Here is an 18,942-nt window from a genome sequence, read left to right on the forward strand (position 1 = left end):
GTAGAACAGTTCATCTTCCGTAATTACACCGGCACCACTCCCCACCTCTTCCTCCGGTACGTTGATGACTGCATTGGCGCCATCTCGTGCTCCCGCGAGGTGGTTGAGCAATTCATCAACTTCACCAAAACATTCATCCCTGACCTTAAATTTACCTGGACCGTCTCTGACACCTCCCTCCCCTTCCTGGACCTCTCTATCTCCAGCAATGACGACCGACTTGACACCGACATTTTTTATAAACTCACCGACTCCCACAGCTACCTGGATTACACCTCTTCCCACCCTACTTCCTGCAAAAATGCCATCCCATATTCCCAATTCCTCTTCCTCCGCCGTATCTGCTGCCAGGAGGACCAGTTCCACCACAGAACACACCAGATGGCCTCCTTCTTTAGAGACTGCAATTTCCCTTCCCACGTGGTTAAAGATGCCCTCCAACGCATCTCATCCACATCCCACAATCCGCCCTCAGACTCCACCCCTCCAACCAGAACAAGGACAGAACCCCCCGGTGCTCACCTCCTACCCTACCAACCTTCGCATAAGCCAAATCATCCACCAACATTTCCGCCACCTCCAAATGGACCCCACCACCAGGGATATATTTCACCTCTCCACCCCTTTCCGTCTTCTGCAAGGACCGTTCCCTCCGTGACTACCTGGTCAGGTCCACGCCCCCCCCCCCTTGGATTAGGAAAAACCCAAAGGCGTTCTACACTTAGGTGAGGAATAAGAAAATGATCAGAGAAAGGGTAGGGCTGATCTGGGATGGTGGAGGGAAATTGTGTCTGGAGTCTGAAGAGGTAGGGAAGGCTTTAGTATTCACTAGACAGAGGGCCCTTGTTGAAAGTGAGAACACCATGGTCCAGGTTAATAGGCTTGAACAAATTGACATTAAGAAAGTGGATGTGCTGGAAATTCTGGGAAGCATCAAGATAGATAAGTCACCAGGCCCAGATCAGATATATCCAAGGTTTCCGTGGGAAACAAGAAATAACATTGCTGTGCCTTTGCATCCTCACTCTCCATGGGAGAAGTACCGGATGATTGGAGAGAGACGAATACTGTTCCTCTGTTCAAGAAAGGGAATAGGGAAATCCCTGGGAATTACAGACCGGTCAGTCTTCCGTCTGCGGTAAGCAAGGTGTTGGAAAGGATTCTGAGAGATATGATTTATGACTATGTGGAAAAACATAGTTGGATGAAAGATAGTCAGTATGGCTTTGTGAGGAGTAGATCATGCCTCACAAGCTTTATTGAGCTCTTTGACGATGTGACAAGACAAGTTGATGAAGATCGAGCAGTGGATGTGGTATATATGGATTTCAGTAAGGCCTTTGTCAAGGTTCCCCATGGTAGGCTTGTTAAGAAAGTCAAGAGATATGGGATACAGGGAAATTTTGCTGCAGTTCTATAAAACCCTGGTTACACCACACTTGGAATATTGTTTCCAGTTCTGGTTGCATCATTTTAGGAAGGATGTAGATGCTTTTGAAAGGGGATAGAGGACATTTACCTGGGTGCTGCCTGGATTGGAGGGCTTTCTTATGAAGAAAGGTTGAGTGAGCCAGGGCTTTTCACACTGGAGAGAAGAAGGAAGGGAGATAACTTGATGGAGGTGTACAAGGTAATGAGAGGCATAGATAGAGTAAATATCCAGAGACTTTTCCACAGGACAGAAATGGCTGGATACAGAATTGGCTGGCTGAAAAAAGACAGCCAATGGTAGTGGATAGAAAGTATTCCGCCTGGAGGTTGATGACCTGTGGTATTCTGCAGGAATCTGTTCTTGGGCATCTGCTTTTTGCAATTTTTATAAATGACTTGGATGCAGAAGTGGAAGGCTGAGTTAGTAAATTTGCCAATGTCACAAAGGTCGGTGGTGTTATATATAGTGTCGAGGGCTGTTGCAGGTTACAACAAGACATTGACAGGATGAAGAGCTGGACTGAGAAGTGGCAGATGAAGTTAAACCTGAATAAATGCAAAGTAATTCATTTTGGAAAGATGAAATTGATGCTGAATACAGGGTTAAAGACAGGATTCTTGACAATGTGGAGGAACAGCAGGATCATGGCATCCACCTACATAAATCCAACGAAGTTGCCACCCAACTTGATACACCTGTTAAGAAGGCGTTTTGTGTTTTGGCTTTCATTAACGGGAGATTGTGTTTAAGAACCACAAGGTTTTGCTGCAGTTCTATACACCGGTTAAACCACACTTGGAATATTGTGTCCAGTTCTGGTCGCCTCATTATAGGAAGGATGTAAATGCTTTCGAGAGGGGGCAGAGGAGATTTATCAGGATGCTGCCTTAATTGGAAGGCTTGCCTTATGAGGAGAGGTTGAGTGAGCTAGGGCTTTTCACACTGGAGAGAAGAAGGAAGAGAGGTGACTTGATAGAAGTGTACAAGGTAATGAGAGCATAGATAGCATAGATAGCCAGAGACTCTTCCCCCATGGCAGAGATGGCTGTCACATAGGGTCATAAGTTTAAGGTGATTAGAGGAAGGTACAGGGGAGATGTCAAGGGTTGATTGAGCGAAGTGGTGAATGCATGGAATGCACTGTCAGCAGCGGTAGTAGATTCAGAGATGTTAGGAACATTTAAGCAACTGCTGGACAAGCACATGGACGGCAGTAAATTGAGGAATGTGTAGGTTAGATTGATCTTTGATTAAGATAAATGCTCAGCACAATATCGGGGCTGAAAGGCCTGTAGCGTGCTATACAGTTCTATGTTCTAAGACGCAATAATTGGATATGATTTTACTATACTCACCATGCAGGTTTATTGGATTGTTATTAGACGTTGAATGGTCATCCTTGCCTCAAAGTAGTTAATCTAAGTTGGTTAATTTTTGCAGAGATTGCAACTTTCATTAATAAGTAATTGGCCACCGATATCTAGTACACCAACTCCCAAAGTCACCTGAACTATGCACCCTCACATCCCATTTCCGATAAACATTCCATTCAATTCTCCCAATTTCTCAGTCTCCATCACATCTGTTCTGCTGATGCTCCCTTCTACAGACAGACCTCAGAAATCTTCACCTCGACTGAAAATATCCTGCCACAGTGGTTGACAAGGCCTTTAGCTGTTTCCTATCCATTTTCTGCAAATCTAACCTCACCCCTTCTCTTCCCTCCCAATAATGACAGGGACCCCGAGCCACAGCCAAAACAGCATAAGCTATCATTTCCACCACTTCCAGCAAAACGTCACGACAGGATGTATAGTCCCCTATCTTCCCTGTCAGCACTTCACAAGGAACATTGCCTTTGGAATACCCTGGTCCACTCCTTCTCCACTCTCAAAAGCTCCCTGGCATCTTCCCATGTAATCATGGAAGGTATAACACTTGTCAGTTTACCTCCTTCCTCCTCACTATCTGTGGCCCCAGGCGTAGTTCTGGGTGAAGCAGAGATCTACCTGTTTTTTGCTCAATCTTATCTACAGTATTTGCTATTCACAATGTGGAGATGAAATGCAGCCTGAGTGAGGAATTTGAGGTTCACCTCATTTCTGTCTGTAAAAACAATCCTGAGCTTCAAGTTGCCTGCCACCTTAACACACCACCATGTTCCCACACCACCATTTCTTGTCCATCTTGCAGTGCTCCAATTAGGCTCAGTGGAAGTTGGAAGAACAGCATCTCATTTCCAATTTACCTATAGCTTTCAGGATTCAATATTGAGTTCAATGATTTTAGGGCCTGAATACCTCCTTCCATGTCGTTTACTCACTCATACACCCCAAGCCCTGTCATACCATGGGCTGCTTTCAGCACAGCCAACCCATTTTTACTGACTGATTTGATTAGATTCCCTACAGTGTGGAAACAGGCCCTTGGCCCAACAAGTCCACACCGACCCTCCGAAGAGCAACCCACCCAGCCCCATTCCCCTCTGACTAATGCACCTAACACTACGGGTAATTTAGCATGGCCAATTCACCTAACCTGCACATCTTTGGACTGTGGGAGGAAACTGGAGACTTTGCAAACTTCACACAGACAGTTGCCCAAGACGGGAATTGAACCCAGGTCCCCGGTACTATGGAGCAACTGTGCTAACCACTGACCACCGTACCATCTCATTACCAGCTTTTCTCCTTCCCTGGCTTGCTATCAACCTTTTGTCTGTCTAACTTTATCTCTCTTAAGCCACTACTGGGTTGCATTCAAAATTGAGCGAGTGCAGAAAGTTATATGGAAGACTTCTTGATCCACTATTACGACTCCATCGTAGCTAAAAGCAACACAGAGATCAAGTCTTCTTATTATTTGTAAGCTGCTTGGTCACAAAACCTGAATTTTCCTGTATTTGTCAGAAAGAGATCAGAAATAGAAAGATCGACAAATAGACAGACAGAGCTCAAATTACAGTTCAAGTGGCAGAAGGCGATGCAGTATCGGAGCTGCTGACTGAAGCCCGAAAGGTTTCTGAAATTCTGAAATTGTGACTATCCCATTGATATCCCATTGATAGTCACAAGGGCGTGAAGAGCAAGATTCATTGTCACTAAGAAAAATAAAATACCAACGAAGAAAGATTCTGAATATTTGGAAGGTACTGCTAATATCATATCACCCATTAATTCAACAATTCACTGTTGCAAATATTTAAATAGCCTCACTCAGTTTATGAAGCAAATGTGAACACATAAACATACTCCAGGCACACGTTGAAAATGTGACACAGCTGTACAATCCATATCCAGATGAGACAATTTTTAAAAAAAAAGATAGAGTAAAAAAATAAAGAGATTGGTGCATTGTCCACTAGTGTGGCACAAAGAGGGTCTCTGATTGCTGCTGAACACTTCTGATCTCACTGATCAGTAAAAACAATGTGACAGCTTGCCTGAACAACTGTCAAGTTTGAATCTCTCGTGGCTCTAGGGCCAGTTTTCTACTAGATTAATAATTCAATAAGGCAGCAAGAGGGTGTTTAGGAAAGGGTGTTGAGGCCTATTTCTTTAAATTAGGATATAAATTTCTCTCGCTCTTACAGAGATATGCTCACCTACATTGCCAGTGATAATACAGCAACATAAGGGGAACACTCATCTGTGTAACAGATCTCTTGGGGCCTTTTCCCCAAGCCTTGTTACAGGGGAATGTCAATTCCCAAACTGCAGGATTAACACAAACATATCCTGTAAGTAATGAAATAAAATCATATGGGACTGAAAATGTTAACTCTATTACTTTCTCCATTGATGCTGCTCAACCTGCTGAGTTTCTCTCACATTTTCTGCATTGGTTTTGGACTTCTAGCATCCATAGCATTTTGTTTTTATCCTGTGAGATGTTTGTGTCAGGTAATGATATATGACTTTAATGAACATGTTGAATTGAAACTCCGTGAGTAAGATAAACAGGTTCACAAACAGTGTAAGTATTTCTGTTCTATATAAAAAGAAACTGACTGGTTTGTGTCCATATTTCAAAATGGAACATGTGAATGGATTTGAACTTTCAATAATTAGAAAATGCTAAGACACTTTCACTATTGATTTTTCGTATTAGCTGACACGGTAATGAACTTCAATTAACAGATTATGATATAAAGAAAATGATTCGCAGTATAAAAGAGTTTGATCATGCAAACATACAAATCAGAAGCAGGAACAGGCCAATTGGTAACTTGAACAATTTTTGTTTATTTGATCAAGGGAGGTGGGCATCACTGGTTAGGTCAGAACTTATGATACATCATTAATTGCCCTTAAGAAGCTAGTGGTGGGCTGCTTTCTTGAACCGGTACATTCTTTGGGGTGTACGGAAACCCACAATGTTGTTCAGAAGGGAGTTTCAAGATTTTGACCCAGCAGCTTTGAAAATGTATTGAAGATACCTTGGTAAAAATGGTACATAGCATTGGCATTGTACATCAGTATTGAAGGGAGTGAAAGTTAAACATGCAAATTAGGAGCAAAAGTGGACCATTCAGTATTTGCTATTCAATAATATCATGGCTGATCTGTTTGTGGTTTCAAATTCTGCATTCGAATTTACTCCTGGTAAACTTTGATTCCCTTGCTGTAAAGAACTTAGCAATTTCTTGCCTTAACTATATTGAAGGATCCCGCTTTTATCAACTTTTGATGCAACAGATTCTACAGTTGCACAGTCCTCCAACAGAAAAAAAAACCTCTTCTCATCTCTACCCCAAAAATTGATTGATAGGTGCCAATCAAGTGGGCTGCCTGTCTCAAATGGTATTGGGATTCTTGGGCTGAATCTTCTCATATTTTGGCTGCATCCATTTTGTTGAGATTCATGGGCAGATTCTCCTCATAAATCCTTTTGCATTTTCTCACACTATCCTCTTAAATTCAACTCATTAAGAATATACCCCTAAACTGCACTACCCGTCTCATTTGATGCCAGCCTGATTTTACCATTTGCTGTAGCCAGACGTACCTATCAGTGGTGGACTAGTTGTTGGAGGGAATCCTAAGGGACAGGATGTATATGTACTTGGAATGGCATGACTGATTAGGGATAGTCAATATGGCTTTGTGCATGGGAAATAGTGTATTGCTACCTTCACATAGTTTTTTGAAATAGTAACGAAGAGGATTGATGAGGGCAGAGTGATCGATGTGATCTACATGGACTTCAATAAGGCATTCGACGAGGTTCTCCATGGTAGACTAGTTAGCAAGGTTCGAAAAGTGTGGTGCTGGAAAAGCACAGCAGGTCAGGCAGCACCTGAGGAGCTTGAGAGTCGACATTTCAGGCATAAGCCCCTGAATCATGATGAAGGGCTTATGTCCTAAACGTCGACTTCCCTGCTCCTTGGATACAGCCTGACCTTCTGTGCTTTTCCAGTGCCACACTTCTCAACACTGACTCTCCACCATCTGCAGTTTCTCCTTTCTCCTGGTTAGCAAGGTTCGATCACATGGAATACAGGGAGAACTAGCCATTTGGATACAGAACTGGCCCGAAGATAGAAGACAGAGGGTGGTGGAGGGCCAGACTGGAGGCCTGTGACCAGTACTGTACCACAAGGATTAGTGCTGGATCCACTGCTTTTCAACATTTATACAAATGATTTGGATGTGAACATAGGAGGTGTCGTTAGTAAGTTTGCAGATGACACCAAAATTAAAGATATAGTGGACAGCGAAGAAAGTTACCTGAAAGCACAATGGGATATTGATCAGATGGCCAATGGGCTGAGGGGTGACAGATGGAGTTTAATTTAGATAAATGTGAGGCGCTGCAGTTTGGACAGGCAAATCAGGACATGACTTATGTACTCAATAGTAAGGTCCTGGGGAGTGTTGCTGAACAAAGATCTTGAAGTACAGGTTTGTAGTTCCTTGAAAGTGGAATCTCAGGTAGATAGGAGAGTGAAGGCGGCGTTTGGTATGCTTTTCTTTACTGGGCACAGCATTGAGTACAGAGGTTGGGAGGTCATGTTGTGGCTGTACAGGACATTGGTTAGGCCACTTTTGGAATACTGCATGCAATTTTGGTCTTCCTCATATCAGAAGGATGTTGCGAAACTTGAAAGAGTTCAGAAAAGATTTACAAGGATGTTGCCAGAGTTGCAGCTTTAAGATATAGGGAGAGGCTAAATAGGATGGGTCTGTTTTCCCTGGAGCTTCGGAGGCTGAGGGGTGACCTTATAGAGTTTATAAAATCATAAGGGGCATGGAAAGGGTCTTTTCCCTGTGGGTTTCGAGAGTGTGGTGCTGGAAAAGCACAACCGGTCAGGCAGCATCTAACGAGCAGGTGAGTCGATGTTTTGGGCATAAGCCCTTCATCAGGAATGATCTCTGGGGTGGGGAAATCAAGAACTGGAGGGCATAGGTTTAGAGTGAGAGAGGAAAGATATAAAAGGGACCTAAGGGGCAAAATTTTTACATGATGCATGTACGGAACGAGCTCTTAGAGGAAGTGGTGGAGGCTGGTACTATAACAACATTTAAAAGGCATCTGGATGGGTGTATGAATAGGAAGGGTTTAGAGGAATGTAGGCCAAGTGCAAGCAAATGGGACTGGATTAATTTAGGATATCTGGTCGGCATGGGCGAGTTACACTGAATGATCCGTTACTGTGCTATACATTTTTATGACTCTACTCACCACTGTCCAGATTTCCCAGGTTGGAAAGGCATGTCACCATCTTTGCACACTCAGACTATCACTGACAGTCTGAAGCTATCCTGCAAGGTTCATGATATTAGTCCCAGACAAGACATTGAAGGAGCATGTTGGTGTCTCAATTTGTGGACAGAGATGTAGAGTTCCTTATGTATAGCTAACCACAGGGGAGGGCCATACTCTTCCCCCAGGATCACCAGATAATGGACCCTGACAGCCTGGTTATAGATTGTCATCTGAGAGAGTGTTGGAGTCTCAGCCATTTGGAGGCATGCACAGCAGCATATGAAAAAGATCAATCACCTTCTCAGAACCATCAGGGTTACTTGCCACTATTTGCTCTCTGCTACTTCATATTGTATCTCTGCTGCTGTACTCACCTCTCACCAGATCCTCTGCTCACTCTTGCATACATAATTTATCTTCACTTGCTCTCACCCACCACAAAGTCCATGTTGCTAACCCTGTATGGCTTTGGTACAATCTACGTCTTGCTCCATTTCACACCTTGTCCAGCACTAAAAGCTATGTCAGTCGCTTTCATCCAACTTAGTCCCTCCCTTTGTCTAATTCCAGGAGAAAATACTCCACAGTTGGATGGAGAGAATCAAGATGATGCTCGAATCCCCTATGAATACCCACTATAAAAATAACAGAATTCTAACTTTGGATCAGGTGATACTGGGACCACTCCTGTGAAGATGCTGAAACCACAATGACATGGAAACCAAACAAGAAACATTGTCCATCGCTACACCTCTCCACCATTACCAAATCCCCTCTAGGTTTCTTGCCATGGACACGTATTATTAACATGTCTGAATGTCTTTGTCTCTCCTCTCTTTGTCTCCTGTGTGTTCTTGTGGAAGCAGAATGGTGTTGGCATCTAAGAGGCTTGTCTCACAAAATATTTGCTCCTTTATCTCTGAAGATGAACGGATGCCTCAGAAGCAGCACTGGTAAGGCTATCTCCCATGTCTTCCGCTAGGTCAGATACTGACACCTTTAATTAGGTTAGAATTTGGAATTGCTGCTGCTAGGTATATCACTGCTATGACTCTTATCTCCCTACATTCGTCAACTTCAGCCCACCACATCCAAGTCGGTCAACATATATCTATCTATTCTAATCCCATTTTCCAAGATTTGGCCCATTTATGGGCTATGACATTGCAAATGTTCATCAAAATAGTTCTTAAAACTTGAACATTTGCACATCTATCATCCTTTTAAGCAATAACTTCCAGATACCTATAAACCTCTGGGTAAAAAATGTTTCTTCAAATCCGGTCTGCTCCTTAAGTTAAAACCGCAGGCTCCTCATTATTAATCTCTTCTGAGGGGAAGGGTCTCTCGCTACGCCCCTCTGAACTTTGTTTACCTCAATCAGATACCACCTCAGCCTTTTCTGTTCTAAGAAAACACTCCCTAACTAGTATATCTTCACAGTTTAATCATTCCAGCTCAGGCAACATCCTGGTGAATCTCTTTTGCATCCTCTCTCATGCAATCACATCATTCTTGTGGCATGGCGACCAGAATTGCACGCAATATCCCAGCCGTGGCTTAAATAACATTTTATGCAACTCCGTTATAACTTTCTTGATTTTGTATTTAACACTTTGATTAATAAAGGCGAGTATGCCATACACTCTCTTTACGCAGAGAGTGGTAAGGGCATGGAATGTCCTACCTGCTACATCTCAGCCACATTAGGGAGATTTAAACAATCCTTAGATAAGCACATGGATGATTTTGGGATAGTGTAGGGGCCGAGCTGAGAATAGTTCACAGGTCGATGCAACATTGAGGGCTGAAGGGCCTGTTCTGCACTGTATTGTTCTATATTCTATATGCCTTCTTAGCCACCTTATCTATCTGTCCTGCTGCCTTCAAGGATCATTGGACACATGCACCAAAGTCTCTCTGATTCTCTTTAGCTCCTAAGGTATGAGCATTCAAAACGTACTCCCTTATCTTGTTGGTTCTCCCAAAATACAACACCTCACACTTTTCAGAATTCAACTCCATTTGCCACTGTATAGCCTATCCGATCAGATCATCTAAATCTGTTCCAAATCTGTTCACAGTATTCCAGCTATGTCCTGACTCCTGCCTTATGTAAAAGCCAAATATTGTACACACCAGAAATCGGAACAAATACAGACAATATTGGAGAAATTCAGCAGGTTTTGCAGCATCTGTGGCGAGTTAAGCCCTGTATGACTTTTGCTCAGAACTGAAAGGAGTTGGAAATTTTTTAATACTTTTGACAGAGATGGAGGAGGAGCAAGAGGCAGACCGCATATAGGCCTAACACAAAAGACAAAGGAATTGTCCATGTTGGCAATAACAACAGCGATATGTAAAATTAAAGTTTGAAAGTGAAAGAATTGGTTTCTCTACTAAGGTAAAAATCTCACAACACCAGATTATAGGCCAATGGGATTATTTGGAAGTACGAGTATTTGGAGCGCTGCTCCTTCATCAGGTACAGTTAACAAGATACAAACAATAGAGTGTAAGAGAAATGGAGAATACACATATAATGTAATCAGTTTCTGAAGTTATAGAATTCAACATTGAGGCCTCAAAGCTGGAAAGCAGATAATGAATTTTGTTCCTCAAGCATGTGTCATTCTCATTAGAGCACTGCAGCAGGCCCAGGGCAGATATGCGAGTGTGAAAGCAAGGTGATTTGTTGAAATGACAAACAGCTGGTAGATCAGTGTTATTCCTACGGTCAGGACAGAGGTGTTCTGCAAAGCAGTCACCCAATCTGCGTTTGGTCCCACCAGTGTAAAAGAGATCTTTCGGTTGAAACCAGTCCCAATTAGTCTCCCGACTTGTCCCAGTCAAATCTATATCTCCCATACCAATCTGTGAACCACACACTCAACTCTTTAATCTTATTTACCCTACTTTGATTTATTTATGGCTTAGATAATAATTCAAAGATTGCTACATTTGAGGTTTTGATGTTTAATTTGATCAGGGTTGCTCGTATTCCCTCAGCGGATCCTCGTTCCTAGTTCTAACCAGACTGTTGTTTCATTTGCAAACCACAACAGTCATATCACCTTCTTCACAATCAAAAATCCTCTCCAGTCCAGAACAGATCCCTGGAATCAGGCAGGCAACACAGCAAATTCTCACTGCTTTCTGCACAGCAGTATGTTCACTTCCCCACTTATACGGTCAACGCCTCCTGGATTCCTTTAATTTCACCCAATTGAAACGGTTTCCTATTCCTCGGCCAGTTTGCTCTTCCACACTGCAGACCTGGACTCATCCATACAAGTTGCAAAACTATTGCATAGCCTGAGGTTCCTGCTTTCTTGATTCCATTACCTGCCTCACTCATTACTTCCTCAGTCATTACTTCCTATTCCTGATCATGCAGCAAATCAGAAACCTACAATGTAAAGGGTAATTCTTTCCCTCCCCAATGTATCACAACATTTGTAACTCGACCTCCAGCTCATGGACTCTGAGACAATACTCCTCCAGTTGCAGAGGCAATGCAGACATGTTTACAGGAGTCCAAATGTTCCCATTTCTACAGCCACAACACATTGACTGCCATGCTACCTTTATTTGTTAGAGTAGTGCTGGAAAAGCACAGCAGGTCAGGCAACATCCAAGGAGCAGGAAAATCAAAATTTCCGGCCAAAGCCCTCCACCAGGAATGAATTCCTGATGAAGGGCTTTGGCCGGAAACGTCGATTTTCCTGCTCCTCGGATGCTGCCTGACCTGCTGTGCCTTTTCAGCACCACTTTAATCTTGACTCTAATCTCCAGCATCTGCAGTACCCACTTTTGCCTATCTTTATTTGTAACGTAACTTATTTTTCATTATTAATAAATTACTATTAATAGTATTTTAAACCCTCATCGCTCACATCATTGAACAAGAAATATACTTAAAAATACAGACTTGTCAGAGTTTGTATACAATAGGGAATTTGTTCATATTAAGTTATCCATGTGGCAGAAAATATCTGGCACAAAGGATTTTCTGAAATGATATCTAATTAAAGTGCACCTTGATTCATTTTTTTGGCAGCTTTGTGATAAAGCTTTACAAATTAAATTGATATTCTTGTGCTCAAATGTTGAGTAAAAAGAAGTTCCAATTAAATCATTGCTAATGAAAAGGCAAACTTCAACTTCTTACCTTTGATGCAGCATCAAAGCATACAAAACCCATATTGAAGTCTATTGTCAGTCCCATGAGGTGACTCTCCAGCACACATGCATAAGTTTTACACTGAAACAGTAGGAAACAAAATATTGTATTTACTGTAAAGATCCTGGTCATAGAGAGATTACACTGAAATGCATAATAGAAAAATCTCCTGATGATCAACAAAACAAACATAGTCAGACTGATAAATGTTTGAAGTCATCATGCCAGATGTTATTTGAATTGTTAGTGGATGTTATTGAGACCATTTGTTACATCGAAATGTATCCACTCAGTAACATCTCCATTGCAGCATCCAACTATTTCTTAAACTTTTTTGGGGGGTGGGGGGGTAGGGGTTAAAGGATGTTCATTTTCACCAGTCTAGAGGTCTATTCTATGCATTGTGTAATCTTCGTGGGAAGAAAGTTTTCTGACATGAAGCTTAAGTTTACCTTTTACAAGTTTGAACCTGTGCTCCTAATACCCAATTTATAACTTTGCAGCATACCTTTTCTATTCTCTCAACTACCTTGAGATCTTCTCTCCAATGTCTCCTGACATAATGGAAGAAAACTGTTGGACTAGAATGAATGTCAAAGCAATACACAGAGCATTTGACAGGCTGACTGTACTTGAAGTTGATTACCTGGATAGATAAACATTCAATTCTACTGAAAGATGTATAATTTCCAGAGGGATTAGTTATATTCTCATAATCCTCGTTAGATACAGGCACAAAGTGAATGGAATGCAGAACTGTAAATGTTACAGCCTTCTTAAAGAAATGGTGGCTGGATAAACCCAGCAACAACACCTCACTCTATTTAAACATTATTGCTTAAAAGCATTTAAAAATGACAATTTGGAACAAAATTAGTAATCACTTGGACAAACGTGGGTTAATTAAGGACAGCCAGCATTGCTTTGTTAAAGTCAAATTGAAGGAATTGATGAGGATTATGAGTTTAATGGTGTGTATGACTGCAGGGATTGTTTCTCAGCCTTTTGGCTAAGACCAAGTATAAATTTTGACTTGGGAGTCATTAGAGGATTTCGATATTTTTACTGGATCGTAATTGGGTGTTGGAGGATTATTGGTTGAATTGGGCTGCTATTGGCAGATCCTTTTGCTGGCTTCTGCCTAAGACCATCTCAGTGTATAACCAACCAAAGCTGTGACCTCAACAAGTGCCTGAGCCTCAGGCAAGGGTGTTTGGAACATAGTCAGGGTGGCTGTGGAAGAAGGAACGTTAGTTGATTGGAAACAAAAACAGAAATTTCTGGAAACATCAAGTAGGTCTAGCAACATCTGTGGAGAGGAATCAGAGTTAATGTTTCAGGTTGAGTGACCCTTCCCCAGATCGATTAAAACTTCTTCATCAAGAGGATCTTGAGGTGGGTTCCAAGTAGTGGATGAATAACGCATAGTTTTTCAAAATAAAATTTATGACTGCATGATTTCAGTGGGGATATTTCGACATGACCTTCCAGAGTGTGAAGTAATTGGAACATCACCTGAAGGTATTTGAGAAGAAAGGATGAGGATCCCCTCTCTGTTCTGTCTGTGGCATCAATCTTCATTGTCCAAGTGAAGAGGAGCAGGGTTGTTACAGTCCAGATATACAGCCCCCACAGGTGGACAACAGATGTCTTGATCTTCCTGGGAGGTATGTATAGCTTGAAGGAGGTAGTAGTGATGTAGTGGATCCGTCTGAGGTCTGGATAAGCAAGCGTCATGTCAAGGTGACAGTGAAGGCGGATGCTGGTGGTGGCATCCTTCAACTGCACTATATCATCACGTTTGAGGAAGCTGAGGCTACCTGACATACGTGGGGCAGTGTAGAGTGTGCCAAACCTATGGGAAGTCAGGGCACAGAGCAGCAGATTGTGAAGTGACCCTCTGTCAGAAGGAGGAGCATCTGACAAAAGATGACAAAGAGTCCAAGAGCTGGAAGCTGTGTGGGGAAGCAGGGTACCTCTACTAGGTGTGTTCAAGATGGGGATGGGGGGCATATGTGCTCAGATGCCCAGAGTGGCAACCTGAGCTGTAGAACCCTAAAAGAACAGTAAGATACCATCCCCCAATAACACAACAGAGAAAACAACAATCAGAAGGAAAGCCAGACTTACAGAAAAAAAGACAAGGACCCTCCAGACAGTGATAAACCAACTGAACCTTTACCTGAGAATACAAAGTCTACAAAGGTAGAGGCAGTGAATAAACAGGGATGCGTGTGGGAGGTAATAAAGAATAATTGCAAAAGGAAAACCCTTCAGTCACACAGGGCCAGCAATGGTCAGCAGCAGAGTGGAAAGAGACACACCAGTGACTCCTCTTCCAATGACGACATACTGGAAGATCACCTGAAGAGAAAAATAGGCAAGAGGGAGGAGGAGATGAGCACACCTCTCCTGACCCAGAAACATTGACACTGCAAAGGGTCCGGTGAAGCTCCACCTCTTGATGTTAGGAACCAAGAGGTGCCCATCAGCGAGTGGTGGAGGTGGGTGTGAAATTTGGAAACTGGTGAAGTCGACGTTGATGCTGTATGGTTGGAGGGTCCCAAGGCGAAAGATGAGATGTTTTTCCAGCAGGCGTCGGGTCTCCATGGTATCAATGTCAACTTCACCAGCTTTCTCATCTCCCCTTCCCCGCACCTCATCCCAGATCCACCCCTCTATCTTAGCACAGCCCTCTCGAATTGTCCTACCTGTCCATCTTCCCTCCTACCTATCCACTCTACCCTCCCCTCTGACCTATCGTTATCACACCCCACTTGCAAGCACCTATCACCTTCCCAGCTACCTTCCCCCCTCAGCCCCACACACACTCCTACCCCTGTTTATCACTCAGCCCGCTTACCCCCACCTTCCACATTCCTGATGAAGGGCTTATGCCCAAAACATCGATTCTCCTGCTCCTCGGATGCTGCGGGATCTGTTATGCTTTTCCAGCACTGCACTGTTCCTCTGGCCTGGGTATTACAATGCGTGGAGGCAATGCCACCACCTCCAAGGTTAAGGATGTGGTTGACTTGTGCCTCATTGTAGCAGACATTATGGATAGAAAATTTCCTCTGAGAATAATTAAATCGTACACCTGGTGGTAGAGAGTTACGGGCTGGCTATCCTGCCACAATGCCCACTGCTGCTGACGTACCCACTGCTGCTGACGTACCCACTGCTGCTGATGCTCTCAGTGCCGCAGACGCCAACACTGTAGCTGATGCTCCCACTGCTGGAGATGCCCCAACTGCTGCTGACGTCCTCACCGCTGCTGATGCTCCCACTGTTGCCGACGCTGTCAGTGCTGCTGACACTCTCACTGCTGCTGACGCCATCACTGCTGCTGACGCCCTCACTGCAGCTGACGCTCCCACTGCTGCTGACACCCTCACAGCTGCAGACCGACTCACTGCTGCAGACCCTCTCACTGCTGCTGACACTCTCACTGCTGCGGGCGCCCTCATTGTTGCCGACGCTCCAACTGCTGCCGACCCTCCCACTGCTGCCAACGCACCCACTGCTGCTGACACACTCACTAATGCTGACATCCTCACTTCTGCTGATGCGAACGCTGCTGCTGATGCCCTCACTACTGCCAACGCACCCACTAATGCCCTCGCTCACACTGCTGCTGTCGCTCGCACTGCTGCTGATGCCCTCACTGCTGCTGACGCTAACACTGCTGCTAACGCCCTCACTGCTGCTGACACCCTCACGGCTGCCGACACCCTCAAGGCTGCCGACGCCCTCACTGCTTCCGACACTCTCACTACTGCCGACGCCCTTATGCTTCTGATGCCCTCGCTGCTGCTGACGCTCCCACTGCTGCTGACGATCCCACTCCTGCTGACGCCCTCACTGCTCCCGACGCCCACACTGATGCGGCGCTCTCACTGCTGCGGAAGCCCTCACTGCTGCTGACACTCCCACTCCTTCTGACGCTCCCACTGCTGCCGACGCTCCCACTGCGGCTGACGCTCTCACTGCTGCCGACGCTCTCACTGCTACTGACACTCTCACTGCTGCTGACGCACCCACTGCTGCCGACGCATCCACTGTTCACTACGCCCTCACTGCAGCTGACGCTCCCACTGCTACTTACACTCTCACTGCTGCTGACGCTGTCAATGCTGCTGACTCCCTCACTGCTGCTAACCCCTCACTGCTGCAGACCCTCTCACTGCTGCAGATCCTCTCACTGCTGCAGACCCTCTCACTGCTGCCGACCCTCTCACTGCTGCAGATCCTCTCACTGCTGCAGACCCTCTCACTGCTGCCGACCCTCTCACTGCTGCGGGCACCCTCACTGTTGCCGACGCTCCAACTGCTGCCGACCCTCCCACTGCTGCTGACACACTCACTGATGCTGACACACTCACTGATGCTGACATCCTCACTTCTGCTGATGCGAACACTGCTGCTGATGCCCTCACTACTGCCGATGCCCTCACTGCTGCCGACGCAGTGACTAATGCCCTCGCTCACACTGCTGCTGACGCTCACACTGCTGCTGATGCCCTGACAGGTGGTGAGGCACTCACTGCTGCTGACGCTACCACTGCTGCTAACGCCCTCACTGCTGCTGACACCCTCACGGCTGCCGACGCCCTCACTGCTTCCGACACTCTCACTACTGCTGACGCTCTCACTGCTGCGGACGCCCTTATGCTTCTGATGCCCTCGCTGCTGCTGACGCTCCCACTGCTGCTGACGTTCCCACTCCTGCTGACGCTCCCACTGCTGCTGACGTTCCCACTCCTGCCGACGCCCTCATTGCTCCCGACGCCCTCACTGCTGCGGCGCTCTCACTGCTGCGGAAGCCCTCACTGCTGCTGACGCTCCCACTGCTGCAGACGCCCTCACTGCTGCTGACGCTCCCACTGTTGTTGACACCCTCACTGCTGCTGATGCTCCCACTCCTGCTGATGCTCTCAGTGCTGCCGACGCTCTCACTGCTGCTGATGACGCCAGCACTGCTGCCAACGCTCTCACTGCTGCCGACGCTCCCACTGCTGCCGACGCTCCCACTGCTGCTGATGGTCCCACTCCTTCTGACGCTCCCACTGCTGCTGACGCTCTCACTGCTGCTGACGCTCTCACTGCTGCTGACTCCCACACTGCTGCTGATGCGCACACTGCTGCTGACGCCGTCACTGCTGCTGACACCCTCACTGCAGCCGACGCTCTCACTGCTGCTGATGCACTCACTACTGCCATCGTGCACACTGCTGCTGACACTCGCTCTGCTACTAACACCCTCACTGCTGCCGATGCTCACACTGCTGCTGACGCTCCCACGCCTGCTAACGCCCTCATGCTGCTGACACCCTCACTGCTGCTGACGCCGTCACTGCTGCTGACGCCGTTTCTGCTGGTGACGCCGTCTCTGCTGGTGACACCCTCACTGCTGGTGACACCCTCACTGCTGCTGACGGTCCCACTCCTTCTGACGCTCCCACTGCTGCTGACGCCCTCCGTGCTGCTGACACCCTCACTACTGTTGAGGCACTCACTGTTGCTGACTCCCTCACTGCTGCTGATGTTCCCATTGCTGCTGACGCTCCCACTGCTGCCGACGCCCTCAGTGCTGCCGACGCCTTCAATGCTGCCGACGCTCTCAGTGCTGCCAACGCCTTCACTTCTGCTGACGCTCCCACTCCTGCTGATGCTCTCACTGCTGCTGACGCTCCCACTGCTGCTGACGCTCCCACTCTTGCTGATGCTCTTATGCTGCCGACGCTCCTAGTGCTGCTGACGCTCTCACTGCTGCCGACGCTCTCACGGCTGCCGACGCTCTCATTGCTGCTGATGCCCTCACTCCTGCTGACGCTCCCATTACTAATGACACTCTCATGCTGCTGACGCACCCACTGCTGCCGACGCACCCACTGTTCCCGACGCCCTCACTGCAGCTGATGCTCCCACTGCTACTGACACTCTCACTGCTTCTGACGCCCTCACTGCTGCTGACGCTCCCACTGCTGCTGACGTTCCCACTGCTTCTGTAGCTCCCATTGCTGCCGACGCTCTCACTGCTGCCGACGCTCACACTGCTGTTGATGCTCTCACTGCTGCTGATGCTCCTACTGCTGCTGACGCCATCACTGCTGCTGATGCTCCCACTCTTGCTGATGCTCTTATGCTGCCGACGCTCTTAGTGCTGCCGACGCCTTCACTGCTGCTGACACTCCCAATGCTGCTGACGCCCTCACGGCTGCCGACGCCCTCACTGCTGCCGACGCCCTCACTGCTGCCGCGCTGTCACTGCTTCCGACCCTCTCACTACTGCCGACGCTCTCACCTGCTGCTGACGCCCTCACTGCTGCTGATGCCCTCACTGCTGTTGATGACGCCAGCACTGCTGCTGATGCTCCCAAAGCTGCTGACGCCTTCACTGCTGTTGATGCCCTCACTGCTGCTGACACCCCCCACTGCTGCTGACGCCCCAACTGATGCTGACGCTCCCACTGCTGCCGACGCTCTCACTGCTGCCGACGCCTTCACTGCTATTGACGCCCTCACTCCTGCTGATGCTCCCACTCCTGCCGACGCTCTCACTGCTACTGACACTCTCACTGCTGCTGATGCACCCACTGCTGCCGACGCACCCACT

General features: G+C 46.4%; 1 protein-coding gene across 1 annotated transcript in view; it reads right to left on the reverse strand.

Moving 5' to 3' along the window:
• Window positions 1-18,942, reverse strand: part of sntg1 (syntrophin, gamma 1) — a 555,024-nt gene that overhangs the window by 13,965 nt on the left and 522,117 nt on the right. The window contains exon 16 of the mRNA XM_060824345.1: window positions 12,312-12,404. Coding sequence (XP_060680328.1) covers window positions 12,312-12,404 — 93 coding nt within the window. The remainder of the gene's footprint in view (window positions 1-12,311; window positions 12,405-18,942) is intronic.

Source organism: Hemiscyllium ocellatum, chromosome 4, assembly GCF_020745735.1.
Source record: "Hemiscyllium ocellatum isolate sHemOce1 chromosome 4, sHemOce1.pat.X.cur, whole genome shotgun sequence".
Taxonomy (NCBI): Eukaryota; Metazoa; Chordata; class Chondrichthyes; order Orectolobiformes; family Hemiscylliidae; genus Hemiscyllium; species Hemiscyllium ocellatum.